The sequence below is a fragment of the Benincasa hispida genome, chromosome 1 (assembly GCF_027475165.1).
Source record: "Benincasa hispida cultivar pf3 chromosome 1, pf3_genome.v1.1, whole genome shotgun sequence".
Taxonomy (NCBI): domain Eukaryota; kingdom Viridiplantae; phylum Streptophyta; class Magnoliopsida; order Cucurbitales; family Cucurbitaceae; genus Benincasa; species Benincasa hispida.
In genome coordinates this window covers 25,611,388-25,634,510 of record NC_143478.1, presented here as the reverse complement: position 1 = coordinate 25,634,510, position 23,123 = coordinate 25,611,388, and the positions used below count along the sequence as shown (strand labels likewise).

The following is a 23,123-nucleotide window of genomic DNA, read 5'->3' as shown; positions in this document are numbered from 1 at the left end:
ACTAAGAAACACATTTTTAATTACTCAAAATTAATTTATTTTTAATTTTACACTTTTAAATGCAATTTTCATATCATCAAAATTAGTTTTGAAGAATTAAACATGTTTCATAGATTTTGAAAATGACAAAAATGATTTCAACCATTTTAAAATCACTTCCAAACATAAAAGTTCACTTAAATTTAGCAATCCAAAACAAAATAAATTAAAAATGATCAAACATAAAAAATTAAAAAAAAACCTGAAACATAATTAAATCTTCATTCTTCCCTTCTCTCTCACTATTCAAATCATGATTCACACCCTCTTCATCCTCAACTTCATTCTTCAATCTTCATCTTCTACTTCTTTCCTACCGTCTACTCTAGTTGCTCAACAATTATTCAACATTACTGGATTTTTTTTCAAGTTTTCACTCTTTTCTTGAATCTATTTTAATCTAACTTAAAATAAGTATTATAGCAATTAATTAGATATTGTGTATGTGTGTGTGTGTATATATAACGTATCTTCAACGTATCCATATCTTAGTTTTTTAGAAATTAACGTATGGTCGTATCGTATCGTATCCGTATCTGTGTTTGTGCTTCTTAGGAAGCACCTTATGGACACATAGAGGAGACGTTGGATGCATAGAGGGTTGTTTATGATGCAACCATGTGCCCAACCTAGGTTAGTATGTGTTAACTTGAAAACTTAAAGAGTAAGGTCGGATTGACAGCAAAATGAGGTGTGGCTCAACCAAATGAAGTTCCGGTCGAGCCTAGGGTGAGGTGGATGCATAATAGGACATGAAAAAGGCCAGAATAGCATCTCAAGGTGGCTATGCGTTAGACCATGCATGGTGAAGACACTTCAAGCTCGCATGCAAGTTGGATGTGTCAAGGACCCTTGTGCTGGACTTCGCACAGTGCTTGTAAAACTCCACCTTTCTTTCCCTTTTTAATTATGTTTATTGTTTGAGTTAAGCAAAGTGATGGGGTTAAATATTTAAGTTACATTAGAAATGTGCGTTTTGAGGTAAAGGATAAGTTTGAAGAAGGAAAAAAATGTTTAAGTATGGGAACTTAGCTCTCGGATACTTATTAATCTAGCTTTGCAAAAAGAATTTCTTGCTAAGTGTTGGTCGTGAAGAGGGGTGACTGAGCATCGAGTAAGCATAAGACAGACATCAAGTAAATGTAGCCAAGTGCCAAGTATAAGCAATTGAGGAAGGGTCAAGCGTCGAGTATAAGAAAGGGTCGAGAGTCGAATATAAGCGATCGAGGAAGGGTCGAGCGTCGGGTATAAGCGAGGAAGAGTCGCGCATCGAGTATGAGCGATCGAGTAAGGAACTGCATCGAGTAAGCCATCCAGCACCGAGTATCCCATCGAGTATCGAGTCCTTCCCATCGAGTATTCAACATAGAGCCATCAAATTTTCCATCGAGTAATGACCCTTCTCCATCGAGTTTTTCCAGCGAGGATCGAGTTTGCTTGAAACGATCAGTTTTAAACTTTTCTTTTAGTTATCTGGACAGATGGCTTAATCTCGGCCCTTAATCTCCACTAGTGGGTGAGGTGGCTTAAGGAGATTTCATGCAAAAAGGGTTGGACGATAGTATAGAAGGGAAGAGAAGTTCAAGAGCTCGTTTTAGACGATTTCTTCAAGCAAATCAGACGAACTTGGTACCATTAAAAAGCTTATGAGTCTAGTTTCTTAAATCGAGCCTTTGCAAGGAAGTTCTCGCTGGAAAGAGGGTGATGCGTTGTAAATGTGATGCAATAATGGTATGAAATTGCAGTGATTTGTTATGCGTTGCACATGCAAGTTTTCCTAATAAGATTCAAGTATAAATCTCAATAGTTTACTGGTAAGTCTAGGGTCGAACACAGGGACTACTGAGTTACTATGCCACAGTAAATTTGATTCCTTTGCAGTGGCAAAAACAAATAAATTGGATGGTGTTTTGTTTGAGTATATTTCCTATGCGACGGATTCGAGTAAAGAGTTGATGAAATCGAGAATTACAATGAGTATGGGATGAATCGGTTGAGAAGGTATTTAGCTAACACTTCCTAAGATTGCGTTCAAGTTATGCGATCATGCTACATACAAAAAACAGCATGTCATCTTCCAATGCAAATTTCGTAATTCCTATTTCCAGGATGCATGCAATGTATACGAAAAAGTTGATTGGACTTATGTCTAAGTCTTTATTCTTGTCTATGTGATGATGAATGATGCACACATATACAAGGTGACCGCATACTATCATATCCTATCTCTAGGGTGCATGCAATGTGTTAATAGCAATAGAACTTATTCCTAAGTTTCTATCTCTTGCTTATGCGGTTCTAATCTGACTCTCCCAAGCCTAGATTCTATCTTTAGACCACTCTCTTGAGCATTTCTAAAGGGTGAACAACGCATACATAAGACAAGATGATCGCATAAAGTGAAAATCTTAGGTCATGCTAGCTAAGTACTTCTCAACCCATTCAAAAATTTAGCTACTCATGCGAAGTATGGAGAGATTGAACATAAGTTAAAATGAGATTTCCATTGTCTATAGATTAAATACAGATTACAGAATAACAATAGAATGTAGAGATAAGAAGCCTGGTAGCAATGTCTTGCTTCCCATGGCCTTTTACACTGTCTTTTCACTCCAACTCTGCCCAAAAGAATATCCTTGCTCTCACAAGTGTTGGCCCTCTCTTGTTTGTAGCGCTTCCAGGCAGTCTTTCAAGCTATCCGGGAATGATCTCTCGGCGTCTTCTTCTCTTAGCTCAACTCCGTCTTCTAAGTACGAAAATGACTATGAATAGACTAACGGTTATCTATCTTGTATATGATCTAACTTCTATATGGTGAACTCTTTTAACGATAGTGGCCTTCGGTATTTATAGAGCTCAAGGTGAAGAAGCTTTTCTCTCTAATGATTGCAATGATGGGCGATCATTAAATCTCCTACTCTGATGCGCCGATTAATGGCCACTAAAAGTTGAGTGTACTTGCTAGAGTGTGTCGTTAACGACTTGTCAACTAAATTCAGATTCGACCGTCATCAGCTTTTCGTCCCATCATGATTTATTATGCTTTCACCTTGATGCGCCATTAACAACTGAGGACCCGTTGACATATGATTCAGAAGAGCCCGAGAAGATGAACCCAGAAGTTGCATCCACCTTCAAGCCTCTAAAACACGAGATAGAAGAAGTACAGCTACCACCATCCCCACAAAGATTGAAAAAGAAACAGAATGATGAAGAAAAGATCGTTACAATGGCAGTAACGCAAAATATTATGATCCCACAAAAAATGTGCGACCCAGGAAGCTTCATGATACCGTGCTCAATTGGAGGGGTCTACATTGGTCAAGCACTATGCGATCTTGGGGCGAGTATAAACTTAATGTCGCTATCAATCTTCAAACGATTGAATATGGGCAAACTCAAGCCCACGACAGAGACTCTCCTACTTGCGGACAGATCCCGAATACATCCCGAGGGAGAGTTGAAAGATGTCGCAATCTCAATTGAAAAATTCATCTTGCCAGCAGATTTCATCATTCTGGACTATAAAGCGAACGAAGATGCGCCCATCATATTGGAACGACCATTCCTCTCGATCGATCGCGCTCAAATTGATGTGCACAAGGGGGAGATCGTAATGAACATCAATGAGGAGAAGCTCCGGATTGAAGCAATCAAGATGCTAGAAGACCGAGAAAAGAAGAGAAAATCGCCTTGGACGTGAAAAGTCCATATTGAAATAAGCAGTCCTTGCGTTACTATGCGACTCAAACTCATCAGGGACGCAATTCTTTTGGAATATCCTTTCTCCTATCAATGATTCATGAACTTTCGTTACCTTTATTTTAATTGTTATCGTATATTTGTCTTTTTTAAAAAAATAAAATAAAATTTGCGATCGTGGTGAATGATCGTGATAAACAATTTTGTTAACTTTGTTTTTTTATTTGACCCTCTCAATATTTTCGTTGCAACGATCGTGGTGAACGATTATAGAGGCGCTACACGAAAGACGCGACGAGCTTATTCCGCCACCGCAATTGAAGAAAGCTGTTTGCCGCAAAGAAGGATGCGTTCACAACCAACGGGCGACAGAGCAAATTTGGAGGTTGTATCTTTCCTTGAATTTGTCTATTCCAAATTTTGCATTATCACATTGCATTTTATTTTTTATAATTTTATCATCGCATTCTCTTTAGTCGGTGCAATCATTTAACATTGATTAATTGAGTAAGTCACCTCATTATTTCTCTTTGCCAATTATGATTTCAATGATGAAACACATGCCTCTATTTTTTTATATATACTAGAGTCAACTTAATTTTAGGACAGTCAACTCATGAAATATTTCTAGAAGTTAGTGGTCTGCCAGCTTTCTTTCAAACTGACTTTTTACGAAACTTCCTAAGAGCATCGCATGACTTCTTTCAATCTTTCAGCAATGAGGACATTGCTGTATTTAAATTTAAGGGTGCGGTATTCATTTTTCAACCTTGTTATTTTTAGTTTCTACAAAAAAAAAAAAACATCATAACGTTACGATCAGATCCTACTCATAGTTGGATGTCCGCATGACACACGTGGTGGCAAATCAAAACGAAGGTAGGAATCGTGATCAACGCATAAATAAATGATTGCAACTCCGCTGCCAAATGGGCATGAGTTTAGAATGAGAAAGAATGCCTTGCTCGTAGTTGGATGTTCGCATGACACACGTGGGGGCAAACCAAAACGAAGGCTAGGCACTTGGATCGGCGTAAGGTCATAGAAAAAAATATATGTCTAAAATACGCAAGGATAAAAATCATTTTAAAATACCCCAGTTGGATTTTTTTTTTTATGAAATAAATCATGTGATGCCCTTGAAACTAGTAAAGTCTTTTTTAAGGTTAAACTTGCGGTCCCTAAATTTTAGAAATATTTTAAGAAGAGACCTGGATAAGAATTAAGGAGATTTTGGTGCATAGGATTTGAATAAGGAAACCTTGAGAAATCTAGGAATGATGAAGGCGGTCAACTTTCTAAAGAAAATCTTTAGTCTATGCTTGAAGACAAGCATTGTTTTAAATTTGGGGTGTGATAACGGGCAGAAATGCACGTTATTACAGCGCAAAGATATAAAATAATGCAGGATTGTGGCAGTAAAACTATATAATATTGCGTCCAAAACCATTAAGTTTACAACATTGGGATTGCATGCGTCCATCGTATTAAAACAGCTAACTTATGTATTTTATGCAGGAAAATGCGTTGACGCAAGGTGAAATTGCGATCCAAGGAAATTAGCGTTCGAGCGCATAAAAGATTGCGACCACAAGGCTATACGATCGTTTGCGTTCGTGAAAATCTGTTCAAGAAAGTGGCCACATAGAGCTGGCACATCAAGGTGGGCGCATCTGGGTGAAAGCTTAATAAATCATGACGGGACAGAAAGCTGATGACGGTCGATTCCGAATTAAGTTGACAAGCCATTAACGACATACTGTAGTAAGTACACTCAACTTTTCGGTGACAAATACTCGGAGCATCAGACAGAGAATTAATGACATCCCATCAGTGCAATCATTCGAGAGAAAAAGTTCTTCACCCTGAAGCTCTATAAATACCAAAGGTCACCTTCGTTGAAGGAGTTCAGTTAGTTCAGTTTTAGAGTTCACCATATAGACGATAGTTAGTCTTGTTCTTAGTTTTCTTATACCTAAAAGGCGGAAGCGAGAGAAGGAAAAAGACGTCGGAAGATCGTCCTAGTCAACTTGAGAGAGTGCCAGGGAGCATGGAAAATAGAGAGATGGTCGACTCTTGCGAGAGTAAGAATAACTTTTGAGCATAGTAGAGAAGAACAGTGTAAAAGCCTTGGGAAGCAAAAAATTGCTACCGGGCTCTTTATCTTTATTTCACATTGTCATTTTGTACTTTGATTTCATATATAGAATGGAACTTGCATTTCTACATCTGTTCACTCTCTTTAAAATACGCATGAGTAGCTAAAATTGTCGAATGGGTTGAGAAGTACTTAGCTAACATGACCTAGGATCTTCATTGCATGCGATCATCTTGTCTTATGTTGGGCCCATCACCCTTTAAAGCTACTCGAGAGAGAGTCTAAAGAAAGAACCTAAGACTTGAGAGAGCTAGATTAGAATCTAGACTCGAGAGAGCAAGATTAGATCTGCATAAGCAATAGATAGAGACTTAGAGATAAGCTCTATTTGTCAACATGTATCGCATGTAGCCTAGAGATAGGTTATAGTAGTATGTGGTCGCCTTGTGTATGTGTGTGTCATTCGTCATCGCATAGACAAGAATAGAGGCTTAAACGTAGGTCCTATAGACACCATCGCAACATCGCATGCGTTCTAAAATTAGAAGTCGTAGCATTTGCATTGAGAGATGATTTGTTGTTGCATATATGTAGCATGATCGCATAACATGAATACAATCCGAGGAAGTGTTAGCTAAACCCCTTCTCAACCCGTTCCCTGTATACTCATCGCATCTTTCGTATTATTAACTCTTTTCTTAACTCCGCTGCATAGACTTTATACTTTAAATAACACTCAACCAATGCATTGATTTACCTGTTACCATAAAGTAATCTAAAATTACCAACTCATATTGTTTCCTTAGTCCCTATGTTTGACCATGGGCTTATCAGGCAACTCAGTAAGATTTATACTTGGGTCTTGCTGAGAAAACTTGCATCCACAACGCATATTCCCCCATCGCATTCTACTCCATTATTTCATCGCATCTAACAACACGCATCACTTGTCTGATCTGGGAGCTGGGAACTCAATCCACAAGATGGAATTCACTTCTTTCCCGAAGTAGGAATAAGTAGAGAGATTGCTCCCTTAAGGGCTGATTACGGGGCTTGAACATAGTGGCCACAGCTTCTCTTTGGAATAGAAGACTCAGTCATAGTAAGACTATAACTATGTTCATTAGAGGGATCAGTGGTACTTAAGGAGACAGATGTAACTACGGGGCATAACGATTATTGGCCCAGCTGTACTTACGGTGATCTGTGAAGGGTTGTCGCACTACTCATTGGTTAAGATGGACACATAATATATCTATGGTAAGGAGAGTTCAGTTGTCGGTTTTTAGTTGAGTCCTGGCAGTTAACGGATGGTGGATCCCGTGACTAAAGAGTTTAGTCAGTTATTCACGTACCGTTGGAGCTTCGAGCTACAGGTCCATGAGGTCCCCTTGTAGCTCAATGAATTCAGTTGAGGATCAGTTCTTGATGTTGATTTGAAATGTTCAAATTAACAAGAGGTATTTTGATTATATTTGATATAATCGGTTTGATGTATGAGATACATCTAGTGGAGTATTGATGTAAATGAGATTTACATTAAGTACCATGGAATAGAAAAAGAACTATGGTTTATATGTTTCATGAGATGAAATATTAAAACTATAGGTTATAAATATAGTATGATAAGTTGGTTATCATTTATGTTTATAATAATATTAATTATTGGATAATTAATTCTTTTTCTTTTAAATAACCAAAGTAGTGGGTGGTTATTGAATCATGGTAACCGTGAGTTTAAAAGGAAAATGGTTTTCCTATTTTGAAAAGAAGATTTGACAAAAGATTGAATTTTTTTTTAGTTTTCTCTCCGTGCAAAAGAAACTCACGGAGTCGTCAAGTAAATACAGATTTACTAAACGACGGTTGGGCAAGCTAAACGATCATGCAGGGCGAGCTAAACGATCGTGCAGTATTTACTAAACGATCACATAGCTTTACTAGACGATCGATTGCCCAAAGTAAACGATCGTGTAGAGTCTGTAGGCGACAAACCGAGCTAAACGATGGCATAACTTTTGCTAGACGATCACTTAGCTTTATCTAAACAATTGGGCATCGACCTATATGATAGGTCTCTGCCATCTCTCACTTGCCCAGTCGTATACACGATCGGTGTTTCCTCCTTTGTCTACCTCATACAAAGTCCAAACAGAGCCCACCCTCTGGATTCTCACACCGAGAATACTAAGGTTACCTTGTTGGTAATGTCAGACTCAACTCGACATCGTCGAGGTTTTCTGGAGGCCGTTCATGGTGCTGTGGAGGCCGTTCGTGTTGCGGAGGAGTTAGTGACCGAGGCGTTTGTTGAGGATGAGCGCGAAGTGTTCGTTGTGGTCGTGTATATCGAGCGGTCGTGGTTGCTATTGTTCGAGCGATCAGAGTGCGCAACGGAGCGTGGAGATGCTTTTGTCATTGTGCGTAGAGATTTTCTCATTGTACATTTGTATTTTACATGTTGTAATTTCTATATGAATCGCATAATCGCTTGTTTGAAGACGACGGTAAATGTATTTTTTATTCATGATTGTAATTTAGAATTATCATTCTTCCGCTGCTCATGGAAATCTCACTTCCGATTTCCTTCAGGTTGACCCTTACGTGGCCAAGTGGAACATGCTACTCTAGTCAACTCAAACAACAAATCTTTTAAAGAAGGACATTGTTCTTTCACAGTTTCAGGCACAATATGACAAAGAAATTGATTCATCCGCAGTAGTGAAAACAAAAGCATGCCACCTAATGTGTGACCTCTAAAAATCTAAACTAGTTGATTCTGCAAAGTTTGAGGAAAGATTCACAATGAATTCACGAACCAGGTGAGGATAGTAAGGCCCCAAAATCAAAACTATTATTTCAAGACCAGCAGTTTGAATCAACACCATAAGCTCAGCACATTCTTGGGTATGATCAGATAATTTTTTCTCATCCACAATATTTCGTTTTACAACATAATTTCACAGGCTTGCACTCTTTTCAATGTGAAAAAAAAACCCCATCCAAAGGCACAGAAGGGACATTGGTCATAGATGGTTGTTTTCTTTTGGCCTGAATCGTGGCCCTAGTGACTCGAACAAATCCTTTAGCTTCTTTGTCTGAGCTACTCTTGAAATCCTAGTCAGAGGCTTCCTCAGAAGCAGATTGCTTAGAATCATGATCAAAGGACTCAGAAGAAATATCAATATCATCATTACCATCTCTAGAAACACCATCACTATCAACAACTTTCTTAGATCAGAAAGTAGCAATAGGGATATCGTCTTCATCATCAGAATGAGTGGAGCGGGGAGAATTCTCTAAACTTGGCTCATTGGAATCGTGTTAATTTCATATTCAACAAAAATTTTCACATTATCAGGAGCTACAAAGACCAAAATCAGCATTATTAGGATTTTGGTCTGCTAAAGTGGAGGACTCATATAGTATTCTGAGCCTTGTCACTAGGCCTAGTGCCAATAACAATCGAAACCACAGGACCGCTTTTCAAATCAATACCATCGAGAATAAAGGAGGCAAAAAAATATTTTCAACAACAAATTTAAAAGAAAGTTTCATCAGAAGTATTTACACCTTCATTTTTTTTTTCTAAATCAGCAGCAATTTCAACATTATCACGAACCGACATTATAGTTGAAGTAGGAACAAACAACTTATTAGATTCATGACAATTCAGATTAACAACATTAACTAAACTACCTTCGGAAACCCTAGCGTCTATGTGAGCTTCTACAGAAAGTTCAATAATCTCTTTAGGGTTTCTAGGCATGACAATATACTCATGCATGTGATCAAATTCACCACTAAAAGGAGTTTTGTTTGGGACAATTTCAACACCAACCCCAATTAAATCAACCATCGTTAAGGATGATGAACTTACCTTTTATTTCTCTTTAGTTTTTGATGGCTAACTTGCCCCAGAACATCTTCTTTTTGCAGAGGAAAGAAGAACTCCAACTTTCTTAATTTCAACAAGAAAACCTCGCACACAAACACTATATTTGTTTGTAGAGGACAGTGTAACTCCATCAACAACATGCATTTTGTGCTTAACTTTTTCTTTATATCTTACAATTTTACTATTAGATGTGTGAGTCCCTTGGTGAGTACTCACCATTAGAGATGACTAAGTGAGATAATCAAGAACAAACTTCAAATGGAGGCGGTTGAGAGAAAGAGAAACCCACAGTGCAACAAGGAAACTTGTCACGATCTAACCGCCTATAATTTTAATTCAAACAACAATCTGAAGTTAAAACCCAGTCAAGCTTCCCTGATTTCTCACCGACCATAATTAGGGCAGTTAATTTCATGATCTTCCACATGGGCTTCCACAACTAATGGGTCGATATTCTCAGTTGAACGACCCATGACATTAATTGCTATGACTTAAAAATACAAATATCTAAGGCTGCCCTCAGAGCCTCTGATCAACATCATGAGCCTTAGTAAAAATTTCAGCAATTTGATTTTTTGTATTCACATAACACAATTTGTTTACCTTCTACAAAATCATGAATAAAATGATGTCTGATGTTTATATGCTAGTACAATTGTGTTAAACTGGATTTTTGGATATGTTAATCACACCCATATTGTCACATAAAAGAGTCATGACATCTTGTGAGACATCATACTCCCTCAACATCTGCTTCATCCAAATCAATTGAGTATAACTACTCACTGCTACAATATATTATGCTTCAGCCATAGATAGGAAAACACAATTTTGTTTCTTGTTGAACCACAAAATCAAGTTGTTCCCTAAGAAGAAGCAACCCCCAGATATACTCTTTTTATCCTCTGAGCTACTTGTCCAATTAGCATCACAGTAGCCAACTAGAATGCTACTAGTATCAAGGGTTTATAATAAGTCATAATCACTAGTCTCATTTTATGTATTTGATGATTCTCTTTGAGTAAATGGTTATTTTTAGGACAAGATTAATATCTAGCACATACACCAACAACAAAGGCAATGTCAAGTCTGTTGGCAGTCTAATAAAGCAAACTCTCAATGATGCTCCAATAGAGACTCTCACCAATATTAGTTCCACCGGAGTCTTTTGACATTTTTACATGAGTTGGAGCAGGAGTTCTTTTAGTACAGGTACTTTTAAGGCCAAATTTCTTTACTAAATTCTTGGCATATTTGCTTTATGAGATAAAGATTCCCTCATTAAGTTGCTTGATTTGAAATCCAATAAAATAGGAAAATTCTCCTACCATACTCATTTCAAATTCATTTTGCATCTGTTTCACAAAGAGCTCTACCATCTCCTGAGACGTTCCTCCGAAAACAATGTCATCAACATAAATTTGAATAATCACAAAGTTTTCACCAAAGCTCTTTACAAAGAGAGTGTTATCAACTCCCCTTCTTCTGTACCCATTGTTGATAAGAAATTGGGTTAGACGCTCGTACCATGCTCTGTGAGCCTGTTTGAGGTCATAGAAGGTCTTGTTGAATTTATACACATGCTCAGGGTGAGAAGGATTCACAAATCCTTTGAGTTGAGCAACATATACTTCCTCATTTAGAATTCCATTCAAGAAGGCACTTTTCACATCCATCTTGTGTAATTTAAACTTCAAAAGACAAGAAATGTTGAGCAAGAGTCTGATGGCTTCTAATCTTGCAATAGGAACAAAGGTTTCATCAAAATCCACACCTTCAACTTGTGTGTATCCTTGAGCCATTAATCTTGCTTTATTTCTGGTCACGTTTCCATTCTCACCAGTCTTGTTTTTTAAAATCCACTTTATGCCAATAACATTCACATATTCAGGCTTGGAGTCAAGAGTCCAGACGTCATTCCTCACGAATTGCTCAAGTTTCTCTTGCATGGCATTCATCCAACATTCATCTACAAGAGCTTCTTTAAAAAAATTTTGGTTCGCCAGGGGAAGTGAAGTAAATGTTGCTTATCATGTCAAGATAATTAAATTTATCCTTTCTTTTGGTCGTCACTCCTTTTTCTAGGTCCCCAATAATATTACTAGAAGGATAATTTTTACGAATCCTGCTGGAAGGTTGTTTGTTACTAGTTTCTGCCTACTCTAACATATTCTGGTTAATCACCACTAGATTTTCTAAATTCACATCTGAAGCCATGTCAGGTGAGATGTTAGGCATATTAGTATTAACAACTGAAGTGATATTGAAATCTTCTTCAACAGGAGGAGAACCAGGGGAAGCAACAACATCATCAATTATAACATTAATAGACTTCATTACAGTATGAGTTCGTTTGTTGTAGACACAGTAAGCTCGACTATTTATGGAATATCCAAGAAATATCCCTTCATCAGACTTGAAATCCCATTTTCTTCTACTCTCTATCAACAAGAATGTAACAAACACTTTTAAAGACATGAAAATATTTCATATTAGGTTTTCTACCTCTTCATATTTCATAAATAGTGCTTGAAGTTCCTAGTCGTAAGACCACTCTATTATGTATATGACAAGCCGTGTTTAACGCTTTCGCCCAAAAATGAAATAGCAAATGTTTTTCATGTATCATCGTACGAGCCATCTCCTAAAGTGTTATGTTTCTCCTTTCCACAATCCCATTATGTTGTGGTGCAATAGAAGTTGAAAATTCATGGTGAATCCCACCAAGCTAACAGAACTCAGTGAATTGAGAGTTCTCAACTCCCTACCATGATCACTTCGAATATATATCACATTCAGATCTTTCTCACGTTGTAGTTGAAGAAAGAGAGCACGAAAAACAGAAAAAATGTATGATTTTTCAAGAAGAAAACGCACCCAGGTATATCTAAGGAAGCCATCTACAGCAACTAGAATATATCGTTTGCCTTCAAAACTCTCAAATTACATGGGTCCCATCAGATCCATATGAAGAAGTTCCAGAACACGGGAACAGCTTGAGTGGCCTGATTGCTTGTGAAAGGCATGAGTTTGTTTTCCAAATAAGCAATCTCCACAAATAATTTTAGGAGACGTTGATAAAGAGGGGGGGGGGGGGGGGACCGATTATAGCATTAGTTGCAAAAAGGCCTTCTGAATAGTCTTCATGCTTATATGCTCAAGACGATCAAATGGACGGGTTTGGGTAACCGCACTTGCTTGAAAAAGAACTAAAATTTTATTATTTATTTGTTTAATTATTTTTTAAAAACCTGATTTATTAAAAAAAAATTATGAATGTTTTGTTGACCGTTTATGTTCATCTACCCATTTATGACCATTGCCCCGTTGATTCCTCTTCTCTTCTGCTATTTAATAGAGATCAGACCTAAGAGAGAAGACACACTTGAAAGTTCTTACTTCCCTCTTCTGCTTTTCTTTAATCGTTCTTCTGTTCTGAGCAACCTTTCTTTTGATTCCAGTCTATTTTTCGGCAAGTGCACGCCTGTAATTGCTTTCAAGGCAGTGGTTTCTCCACGGTGCACCAATCATTCGCGATATCTATTCATTTTTCTAACAATTTGAAAGCAATTAATTTGATATCAATCAAGAATGGTTAGGTTCTCCCCAACTTGTCCAGGCTCAAACCACTAGACAAAGCGAACTATCGCCACTTGTCTCAGAAATTGTTGATCTTCTTCAAGCAGCTGGAGGTTGATTATATCCTCACCACAGAAGCGTCTGCTAATACCAAGAAGGTTACTATTGTCTCTGATCTAGAATCCTCCAAAGAACCCCTTGATGTTTCTGGTCAACCAAAGCAGTCCTCCGCGATTGATTCTGATAAGTATGAGAAAGACTAAAAGATAAGCTAATTTCTGGAAATCTGGATTTATTTAATGCTAACTTGGTTGAATCTTCTACTGTTAACAAAGACAGGTTAAAAAATGACAAGAAGCAGTCTAGAAAGAATAATTCCTCTCAAAAGACTGGACATCACAAAACTGCTCGTGGGTAGATTGAAAAGAAAAAATTGATTTGCTATGTCTACAGGAAACCTGGACATAAATCTTATCAATGCAATCAAAGGAAAGGAAGGCCAAATCAGTAACTCACACCACAAGCTAATCTTGCTGAACAAAATGACGTAATCACTGCCATTGTGGAAGCAAACATGGTGGAAAACAAAATTGACTGGATACTTGACACCAGAGCTGCGAGACATTTCTGCTCAAACAGAGAGCTCTTCCATGGCTATAAGGACACTACTGACGGAGAATGTGTTCATGGGTATCTCTGCCACAGTAGGAGTACTTGGAAACGTGAAGGTCTTTTAAAATTAACCTCTGGAAAAACTTTATCCTTAAGTAATGTATTGTATGTACCTTCCTTACTTAGGAACCTGGTATCTGGGAGTTTATTGAATCGAGTTGGGCTTAAGGTTGTCCTAGAAGCTGACAAGGTTGTCCTCACCAAAAATGGAGAATTTGTTGGTAAAGGATATCTTGTTGATGGTCTTTTTGTATTGAATATTGTCCCTATTGCAAATATGATGAATGCAAGTGCCTCTAATTCTGCTTACAAAGCTAAGTCTCTTGATATGTGGCATATTAGACTAGGTCATGTGAATATTGCATCAGTTAAGAAACTTAAAGATTTAAAACTGATTAATGCCTTTGAAACACATGAAACTAGTAAATGTCCTGTTTGTGTAGAAACAAAGTTTATAAAATAATAATAATAATAATAATAATAATAATAAAACACTTTTAAACCTATCACATCTAGAAGTACAGAATTACTGGAACTAATTAACTCTGGTTTACCTAATTTCAAAAACACCACAATAGAGGTGGAAAAAATCACTACATTTCTTTTGTTGATGATTTTTCTAGATATACTAAAATCTATTTTTTAAAAACAAAAGATTAAGCTGGTAATATGTTTTTGAAATACAAAGCATAAGTAGAGAATCAATTAGATAAAAAAAATTAAAAGGTTAAGGACAAATAGAGGTGGTGAATATAGTGCTAATACTCTTGAAAAAATTTGTAAATTAAATGGCATTATTCATGAATTAATTTGTAAATTAAATGGCATTATTCATGAATTTACTTGCTCATAACAGTTTTTTTTCAAAATAATCTTTTATGTTGTTTACTTGTTAACTTTTTCTGTAACCGTCATTTGTGAGGATTGTTGGAAATGACTTTTGGGTTTAGGCCCATAAAAAAAGTTATGAAGAGTGGGAGGGCTTTGGCTCACATAGGAAAATTTAGCATTGCCTAGAGGGTATAAATACCAAGGCATTCTAGATGTGAGCCTAAAAGTGTGTTGATGGTGGAAGTATAACTCTTTCACCACATGTGTGCACCACCACCGCCGTCCATTTGGGTGGGTGGCCGAGTTCGGGTTTGAGTAACTACGCTTACGTGAAAAAAACTAAATTTTTGTTACTTGTTCGTTTATTTATTTTTTTTAAAAAAAAAACCCGATTTATTAAAAAAAATATTAATCAATCGACTTGTGAATCTTTTAATGTAGAACAAAAAAAAAAACTATTTTTGACCGATCATTCTTAACAATCTTTTCTTGCTTTAAAATTTACCTTTAATTTGTAATTTAAATAAACTAATCTTGGTTTTTTGAGATTTAAAATACTCATGTTTTATTCCAGTATTTTAGTTGATCCAAATTTGATATTAAAATATTGCATTTTCATTTAGAATAATAAAATTCTTTTCCCGTTTTTCAAAATGTTTGTCATTTATTTTGTTAAGTCTAAATTTATCTCATATCAATAAATAAAGTGGTCACAACAGGATGGACACAACTCTATTTAACTAATGAGTCATATCTTAAAGGGACAATTATAAATATATATATTAGATTCAAAGTATTAGCAGATATAACATAATGTAAAAAAAAAATTATAAATATGACCAAATTTAAATAGTCTATCAGTGATAGACCATATTATTGGTAGGAGTCTATGAGTGATAGACAATATCACCGGTAATAGTCTATCAACAATAGAAGTCTATCGTTGATAGACTTGTCTATATTTACAATTTTTTTAAAATTATGTTATACACTTGGTTATTATTTCTAAAAATGCTACCAATTTCAATTACCCTGTCTTAAACATAACCTTACGATTTGTGGTTCAAATCTCTATCTCATATTGTACTAAAAATATATATATAATAAATATTTGGACTAAAAATACAACTGAACTTTAAGAATATTATGAGAAGTTTGATTAATAAGGAAAATAGATTGAAATGAAATAATATTCACAAGTACTTGATAAAATAAAATAAAAAATAAAAAATAAAAAATAAAATCAAATAAGCAATTGAATATTGGGACATATTTTATGAGGGCATGAAGTGATATAAGGACCAATTTCAAATGTGTGGCCAACACCAATAATATGAATACAACCACACCCACTAACTATTCAGCCAATCAACTCTATTCCTACTGATTTTTTAGATTTTCCACTATAAATTTGATCATGACTTTTATGGTTATATAATCTTAAAAGAATTCCCAATTATCTTCTTTTCTTTTCTTCTTTTTCCCTTTCTATTTTTTCTATAACAAGAAAATTTTATTTTAATGAGAAAAAACAGAATTTGGTAACCTTGCTTCTTCCTTTCCTTTTTCTTTCTTAATTACAAAAAAGGAAAATGAATTTTACCATTTGAAGTAAGCCATAAACAAAATACAATCACCTCCCAAAACACGCTTCAAGAAAACAGATCTTAAGAGGAAGAATCTCGTGATTCCCTTCAATAAAAGCCTCCAGTCACTTAGAACGATAGAGGAAACATAATAACTGATAAATCACTTGAAGAGAACGTGAGGTAGCACCATGTACTTGAAGTAACATTTCTTTTCTTTTAGAAAGTTGTATTTTATTTTTCTTTTAAAAGATTGTTTATGTAAAGATGTATATATAAAGTAATGGTTACTGAAGTAAAATTTTTTTTAATTAAGATAAAATATTTAAAAAAAATAACATTGTAAATTATCCGTATGATAAAAGATAGATTACAAGATTTTTTTTTTTTTTTTTTTTAAGGATTATGAGTTAAATGGCAATAACTAATGGTAAAATGAACTTTAGCTCCATTAATATTGAACTACACTTTCTTTTAAGAAAGCCTTACTCATTTCCTTTAAATGGTGGGCTATCTCTAATTATTAATTGTGAAAGTTTAATAAGTGAGAAAAGGTAGTGGTAGGGTAGGCACTTTTATCGTACATTATTTTGTTTTAAAATAAAATATTTAAGCCCGTATGGTAATCATTTTGTTTTTTGTTTTTGATTTTTGAAAATTAAGCATATCTCCTACCTATTTTTTATAATGATTTGCATCTTGGTTGAATTCTTAACTAAACTCCAAAAAAAAAAAAAATTAAAAATTATTTTTTTAGTTTTCAAAATTTGGCTTGGTTTTTTAAATGATTGGTAAAAATAAAATAACAAAAGAATAAATTTAGAAGTGAAAGTAGTGTTTATAGATTTAATTTTCAAAAATAAAAATAAAATGATTATCAAGTAGGGCGTCATTTTTATTTCATATTTTATATATTATGATTTTTTTTATATTGCCTTTACAAGCTTAAACAGATAGCCTTCACATGTGTTTCTTCATTTATATTCTTTTCAATTCTAATATTTTTTTAAAAAAAAAAAATCTAATTTTCAAATTCAAATGACCATATATTTTGTTATCGAGAAAATACATTATATTTTATTTCCCTAATTTCATATTCCGTTGATGTTATTTTTTATTTTTTATTTTAATAAAATTTGATATTTAGTGGCAAATCCATCCATTTTTCAAATAATAATGAAACATCTCGATATCTAAGGTCCCGTTTGGTAACATTTAGTTTTTTAAAATTAAACATATTTACTCTCCATTTTTTACAATGATTTGCATCTTTCTCACAAGTACAATGGTTGAATTACTAGCTAAATATTAAAAACAAAAACAAATTTTTAAAAGCTACTTTTTTTAACTTTCAAATTTTGGCTTGTTTTTTAAATCATTGCTAAAAAGTAGATAATAAAGAAAAAAATTTAGAGGTGGAAGTAGTGTCTATAGGCTTAATTTTCAAAAACAAAAAACTAAAGATGAAGGTCCTGATTAGTAATCTTTTTTTTTTTTAAATTAAACCTACGAACACTACTTCTATTCCAACTTTCTTACTTTATTATCTATTTTTCACGAATTGTTTAAAAAACCAAGCCAAATTTTGAGAATTAAAAAAAATTGTTTTTGTTTTTAGAATTTGGTTAAGAATTTAACTATTGTACTTAACAAAAATGTAAATTATTGTACTTAACAAAAATGTAAATTATTGTATAAAATGGGGATGAAATAGGTTTAATTTTTAAAAATAAAAACAAAAAATCAAATGGCTATCAAACAAGACCGAAATTATTACCAACTAGACCTAAATTTTTAAACCAGAATTTCTCTTTAGTCCCTATGCTAGTGTTCTATAAACTTTATTCTCTTCTTTTCTAAAGTTTCATGATTATCTTGACTTTTCTTTTTCTGTTCTGTTTTTTAAAATTATACCCAAACATATATATATATATAGACTAAAAAATCTCAAATTCAGGTTAATCCTCTAAAATTTTCTATTAATTCTTCTGGTTGTACTAAAAAAAAATCTTATCCTCTTTTTTAAAATAACAACAATAATAATACAACACATCCTCCATCTAGATTCATGTTTTTTTCAATCCATCTATATCATCAAAAAAAAAATTATCAGACAATGAAATTTACTACCATATATATTTTTTAATTATTATAATAATAATTTAGGGGTAGATAATAATTTAGCCTCTATGATTTTAAATTTATTATAATTTAGTCCATTTCAAAAAGAATAATTTCTATTAAAATATGAACTAAATTGAAAAAAAAATCATAAAATATAGAAACTAAAATGTAATTTATCCTAAGTTTAATGGTTTGTACACAAATTCACACAAGGAACTAAACTCTACCACATAATTTCTTAAAAGAAAGAAATTGGAAAAAGAAAATAAAAAATTCTACCCAATAAATGAGGTAAAAGTCTAAGCGTCACTATCCTTGGGAATTTGGAATCTTCATCGTCGTCATCGGAAAATTAAATCAACCTCCATAACAGCCAAGCTTCTTCCATGGCGGTTTCCGGCGAGTGGAACCGGACTTAATTCTCGACTGAACATTCTCGAACTCGGCGTACGGACAAGGAATCGTGATTCCGCCTTGATGTTGAAATCCGTACTCCTCCTCCGCTTCTCTCAGAAGCTCTCCAAACAGAGGGTGATTAAAGTAAATCACCGGAACAAGAACACGGTGAAACTCACCGTCGTTCTGTCCAACGTATACAGCCAAGTGACCTTTCGGAACCGCCGCAGATTTCTCTTCCGAATCGCGATCTAACGGTACGTAACTTAATCTCCTTCTACTCGAACAGATCGATTTCGCCCCGTCCGTCAATCGCCTTCCCCAGCTTAACAACCTAGCAATCGGCTTGACTGAGCGTCCGGAGCTCAACAAAGAGTAACCAGGCCGACTCCGCCGCCGTCTCTGGAGAATCCAATTCGAGATCCGACGGATGTGCTTGCCGAGTTTGAATCCTCTGATTCGTCTCATCGCAGCGAGAAAAAGGAGGAAAAATCGAATAGAAGGGAAAAAAAAAAGACGAAAACGATTAGCGGCGGTGGAGATTAGGAAAACGGCCAAGGATCGGCGGTGGACATGGTGAGGCGGAAGAAAGTGAGGCAGATTTCAGAAAGCGAAGTGGGAATGTTGGACATAGCGATTAAAATTGAGGAAGAAACGAATCATCCGAAAAGGAAACCAGGTACGATTGATTGATTAAACAGTGAGAAACATATAGAGATTTAACAAGACATGGAATCAAAAGAAGTAAAGAGATGAATTTGATTAACAAATAGGAAAACACAGAGAGATTGATTAGAGTAGTTATATAGAGTTGAGAAATGTTTGAGATGAAATTTCTCCGAGAGAAGTGGAGATTTAGAAAGCGATAAGTATTGTAAGGTCAAAAGAGGAGGGTTGAGGACGGCGAAGGGATTTGAATTTCAGCAGCACGCCATTAGAGAGAGTGGAAATGGAGGGATTTTGTGGGAGTTTTTGCTTATGATTTGGAAATGTGAACATCTTCAGACGATTGTGTTTCGTTGAATTTATATTTTGGTGCTGTAGGACCCCTTTCTTTTTCTTTTTCTTTTTCTTTTGGGATGATTCCCGTTTATCCTTGTCTGCTCATTTTGATCTCTATATTTTCAATTTTGGTCAAGTTTGATTATTCTTTTTAGTACAACAATTACATAAATGGGGTTGAATCTCCAACCTCTATCGAGAAAGATCATGCTAATAATAAACGTTAAGCTAAGTTCATTTTGGTTTTTATAATTTCAACTTTTATACATTTTTTATTAGTGGACTTTTAAAAAATGATCATTTTTTGTCATTTAAAAATGAAAATGAAAGGATATCAAAATGATCACTTTTTTAAAAGGTCAAGGAACAAAAGTTAAAAATATATGGACCAAAATGAACCAATGTCAAATGTATAAGGATCAAGTTAAAGTAGTATTTAAACCAAGTTAGCAAATGTACTCTCTTTCCACGAACTAGAAATTTGAAGTTTTGATATGGAGGGAAGAAATAAATGTTTTTCCTAAGTTGCATCCATATTTATGCATTCTCTTCAATTACAAAGGAAAATATATATATATATTGAAGATAACCTTTTTTTAAAAATAAAAAATTTAAATTTTATTGCGTGGCAGCTTGTGATTAGACACTTGGATGAGCTACTCAAAGATATGTGCAACTCGGAATGCACCCAAGTATCTTTCATATTTTTTTACCACTATGCTATGCTTCATATTGGTAGATACAAATTAATATAGATAGCCTCACAAAATTGAAATAATGTATATACTCTTTTTTTTTTCAGTCAACAATTGGGAGGTAGAAGATTAACTATTGATGTTTGAGATTATCATAAATAATTAGTGTCTTATAAATACCAATATGAGCATTGTTAGTGAATAAGACACCAATTATTATCTCAAAGGTTGATGGTTCGATCTTCTACCTCTCATCTGTTGAACTAACAAAAACTATATAAATGTGTAGTTTTAAAGGTTGACATTAGTATCATTTATAAAGATATGGAGAGACTTTGTTGTCCTTAATAGGCAAATGTGGGCCTAAGTTTGATTGGTTAAAAAAATTAAGTATCGATGTGGTGTCTATCAATCACTCTCTAGTTTAGTTATGACATTTTTTTCTCCGAAAGAAAAATAGTTCAACAAGGGGAGAGTTATTTGAACTTGACCTTTTGGAAGGTAAATAATATCTTGACCAATTGAGTTATACTAATCATGTAGATCATTTGTTAGAGTTTTGATTTAGTAAAATTATGTATATCAACCCCTCTTCTTTTATCATCATATAATACAAGAGAGAAAAACATGATCATTATCATTAGTTGCAATAATTAACTCCGAGATGGATGACTTTTGTCTCACTTTTAATCGAGTTCGACTAAGCCACTTGGCTCATAAACCCTCTAATATTGACTATGTTGGATTGCGACTCAGTTGAACTATATAACTTTGAGTTTCATCTAGTCGGTTAATATATAACCCACTTGAGCTAGACGATTTCCAATCTCACAAGAGGCCGCTAAAACTACCCAACTTTTTTTTCATGCCTCACCTAAATCTATGTTACTAGGTGTATCTAGACTCACCCAAACATCATGCTAGTGTCATGAATCATAACTACCTATATTGGTAATGTTATATATCAACCTATTTAAAAACTCATTTTTAATCCATGTATATGTATCTTTTCTTAGTTTCAAAAGATTCAACTCAACAAAAATGAATGAAATTACATGTATTGGATTGAATTTTATAGACTACCAAGTTCTTTCAAATTTGACCATACATCCAAATTTTACCATATATTACAATATTCAAAATTGTTGTTAAACTTGGTTTTTTTAATTTTATTCAAAAAATAGTTAAAATAAATAAAATAGAAGTGTTAATTGTTTATATACATTATAAAAATACATACATACATATATATATATACATACATATAATAAAAGTATAATAAATTGGGCATGTGTAACTGTGTTTGACTTTGATGCAATCGAAATCTGATTAGGTTTTCGATTTTTCCTTCGTGTGAAGATACGAAATAATATATAAAATAGACTACAGAATCAAGTTCGAAGAAAAAAAAATAGTAATAATAAATAAATAAAAATAAAAATAAAAATAAAAATAAAAATAAAAATAAAAAATAAAAAATAAAAAATAAAAATCTAAAGTATGATTCGACTATTTCAACCGGACCCAGTTGCCTGTTTCCAAGAAATTGCTTAACTTAATGGGACACGTAAGCACTCCTTCGAATTGTTAATTTATTATAAATAAAATTTATAATTTTTATTTTTCATTTAGGAGAATATTTAATTTATCCTCAAAAAAATTTTAAAAAAAATTAAGAGAATATTTGTGTCATGAAAATATCTTTCAGGCCGACGTTTTCATTTTATGTAATAATCTGAAGAAATAGGCAATGGTTCTTCTAGAACTTTTCCTTATTTAAAATTTCCCAAAATTATTTTCGTATTTCCATTTCCCCCATTTTTTTTATAGATATTTTCTTGTTATGAGATAAAAACCACCTCTATTTTTCTTCAAAAAGAGAAAAAAAAATAATATTAATATTAAAAATAATAAAAGAAAAGTAGTTTTTGGAATAAATACATTGGGTTAGCTAAAAGTACTTTGATGTTTAAGTTAGTGGTGGATAAGGAATTTGACAAAGTAAAGGTAGAGATTTGTGATAGTTATATAATTGATTAAGATATACCTGGCTACTAATGGGAAGAGTTTTTTTTTTTTAATTGATGAAATGTGTCAATTACCACTTTTAGAAGATATTGTTAAGTAGTATTATTCACATATTGTTCAAATTTTGAGAATTTTTTAAAAAGTCAATTACTTTCGAGAAGTCTGAACAGCAATTGACATGTACTTTTATCTTAAGATTTAAATTTTTATATTTTATTTATATTTTAAAAATAATCTTCAAGATGCATATCATGATTGTATATGATCATTAAATATGAAACCTATATGAGTATTGATCAAATATGGTGAATGAATCTTCTATAAAAGTATATAATACCAGTCTCAACTTTCAAATTTACCTCCAATAAATATACTTGAGTTATAAATTTTATAAAAAATATAAATTTATCAATTTCAACTCTAAATTAGTTATTATACCAATTAAAACCCTGAAATTTAATTAAATCTTTAACTTA

General features: G+C 33.8%; 1 protein-coding gene across 1 annotated transcript; it reads right to left on the bottom strand.

Moving 5' to 3' along the window:
- Nucleotides 1-18,621: 18,621 nt before the first annotated feature.
- LOC120077239 (auxin-responsive protein SAUR36-like) lies at nucleotides 18,622-20,064 on the bottom strand. The gene has a single exon (XM_039031157.2). It carries the CDS (start codon nucleotides 19,388-19,390, stop codon nucleotides 18,884-18,886), a length of 507 nt encoding a protein of 168 aa, XP_038887085.1. The 5' UTR covers nucleotides 19,391-20,064; the 3' UTR covers nucleotides 18,622-18,883.
- Nucleotides 20,065-23,123: the final 3,059 nt, after the last annotated feature.

Excerpts from the sequence above, each read along its gene's own strand:
- LOC120077239 (XM_039031157.2), bottom strand. The coding sequence starts at position 19,390 with ATGAGACGAATCAGAGGATTCAAACTCGGCAAGCACATCCGTCGGATC.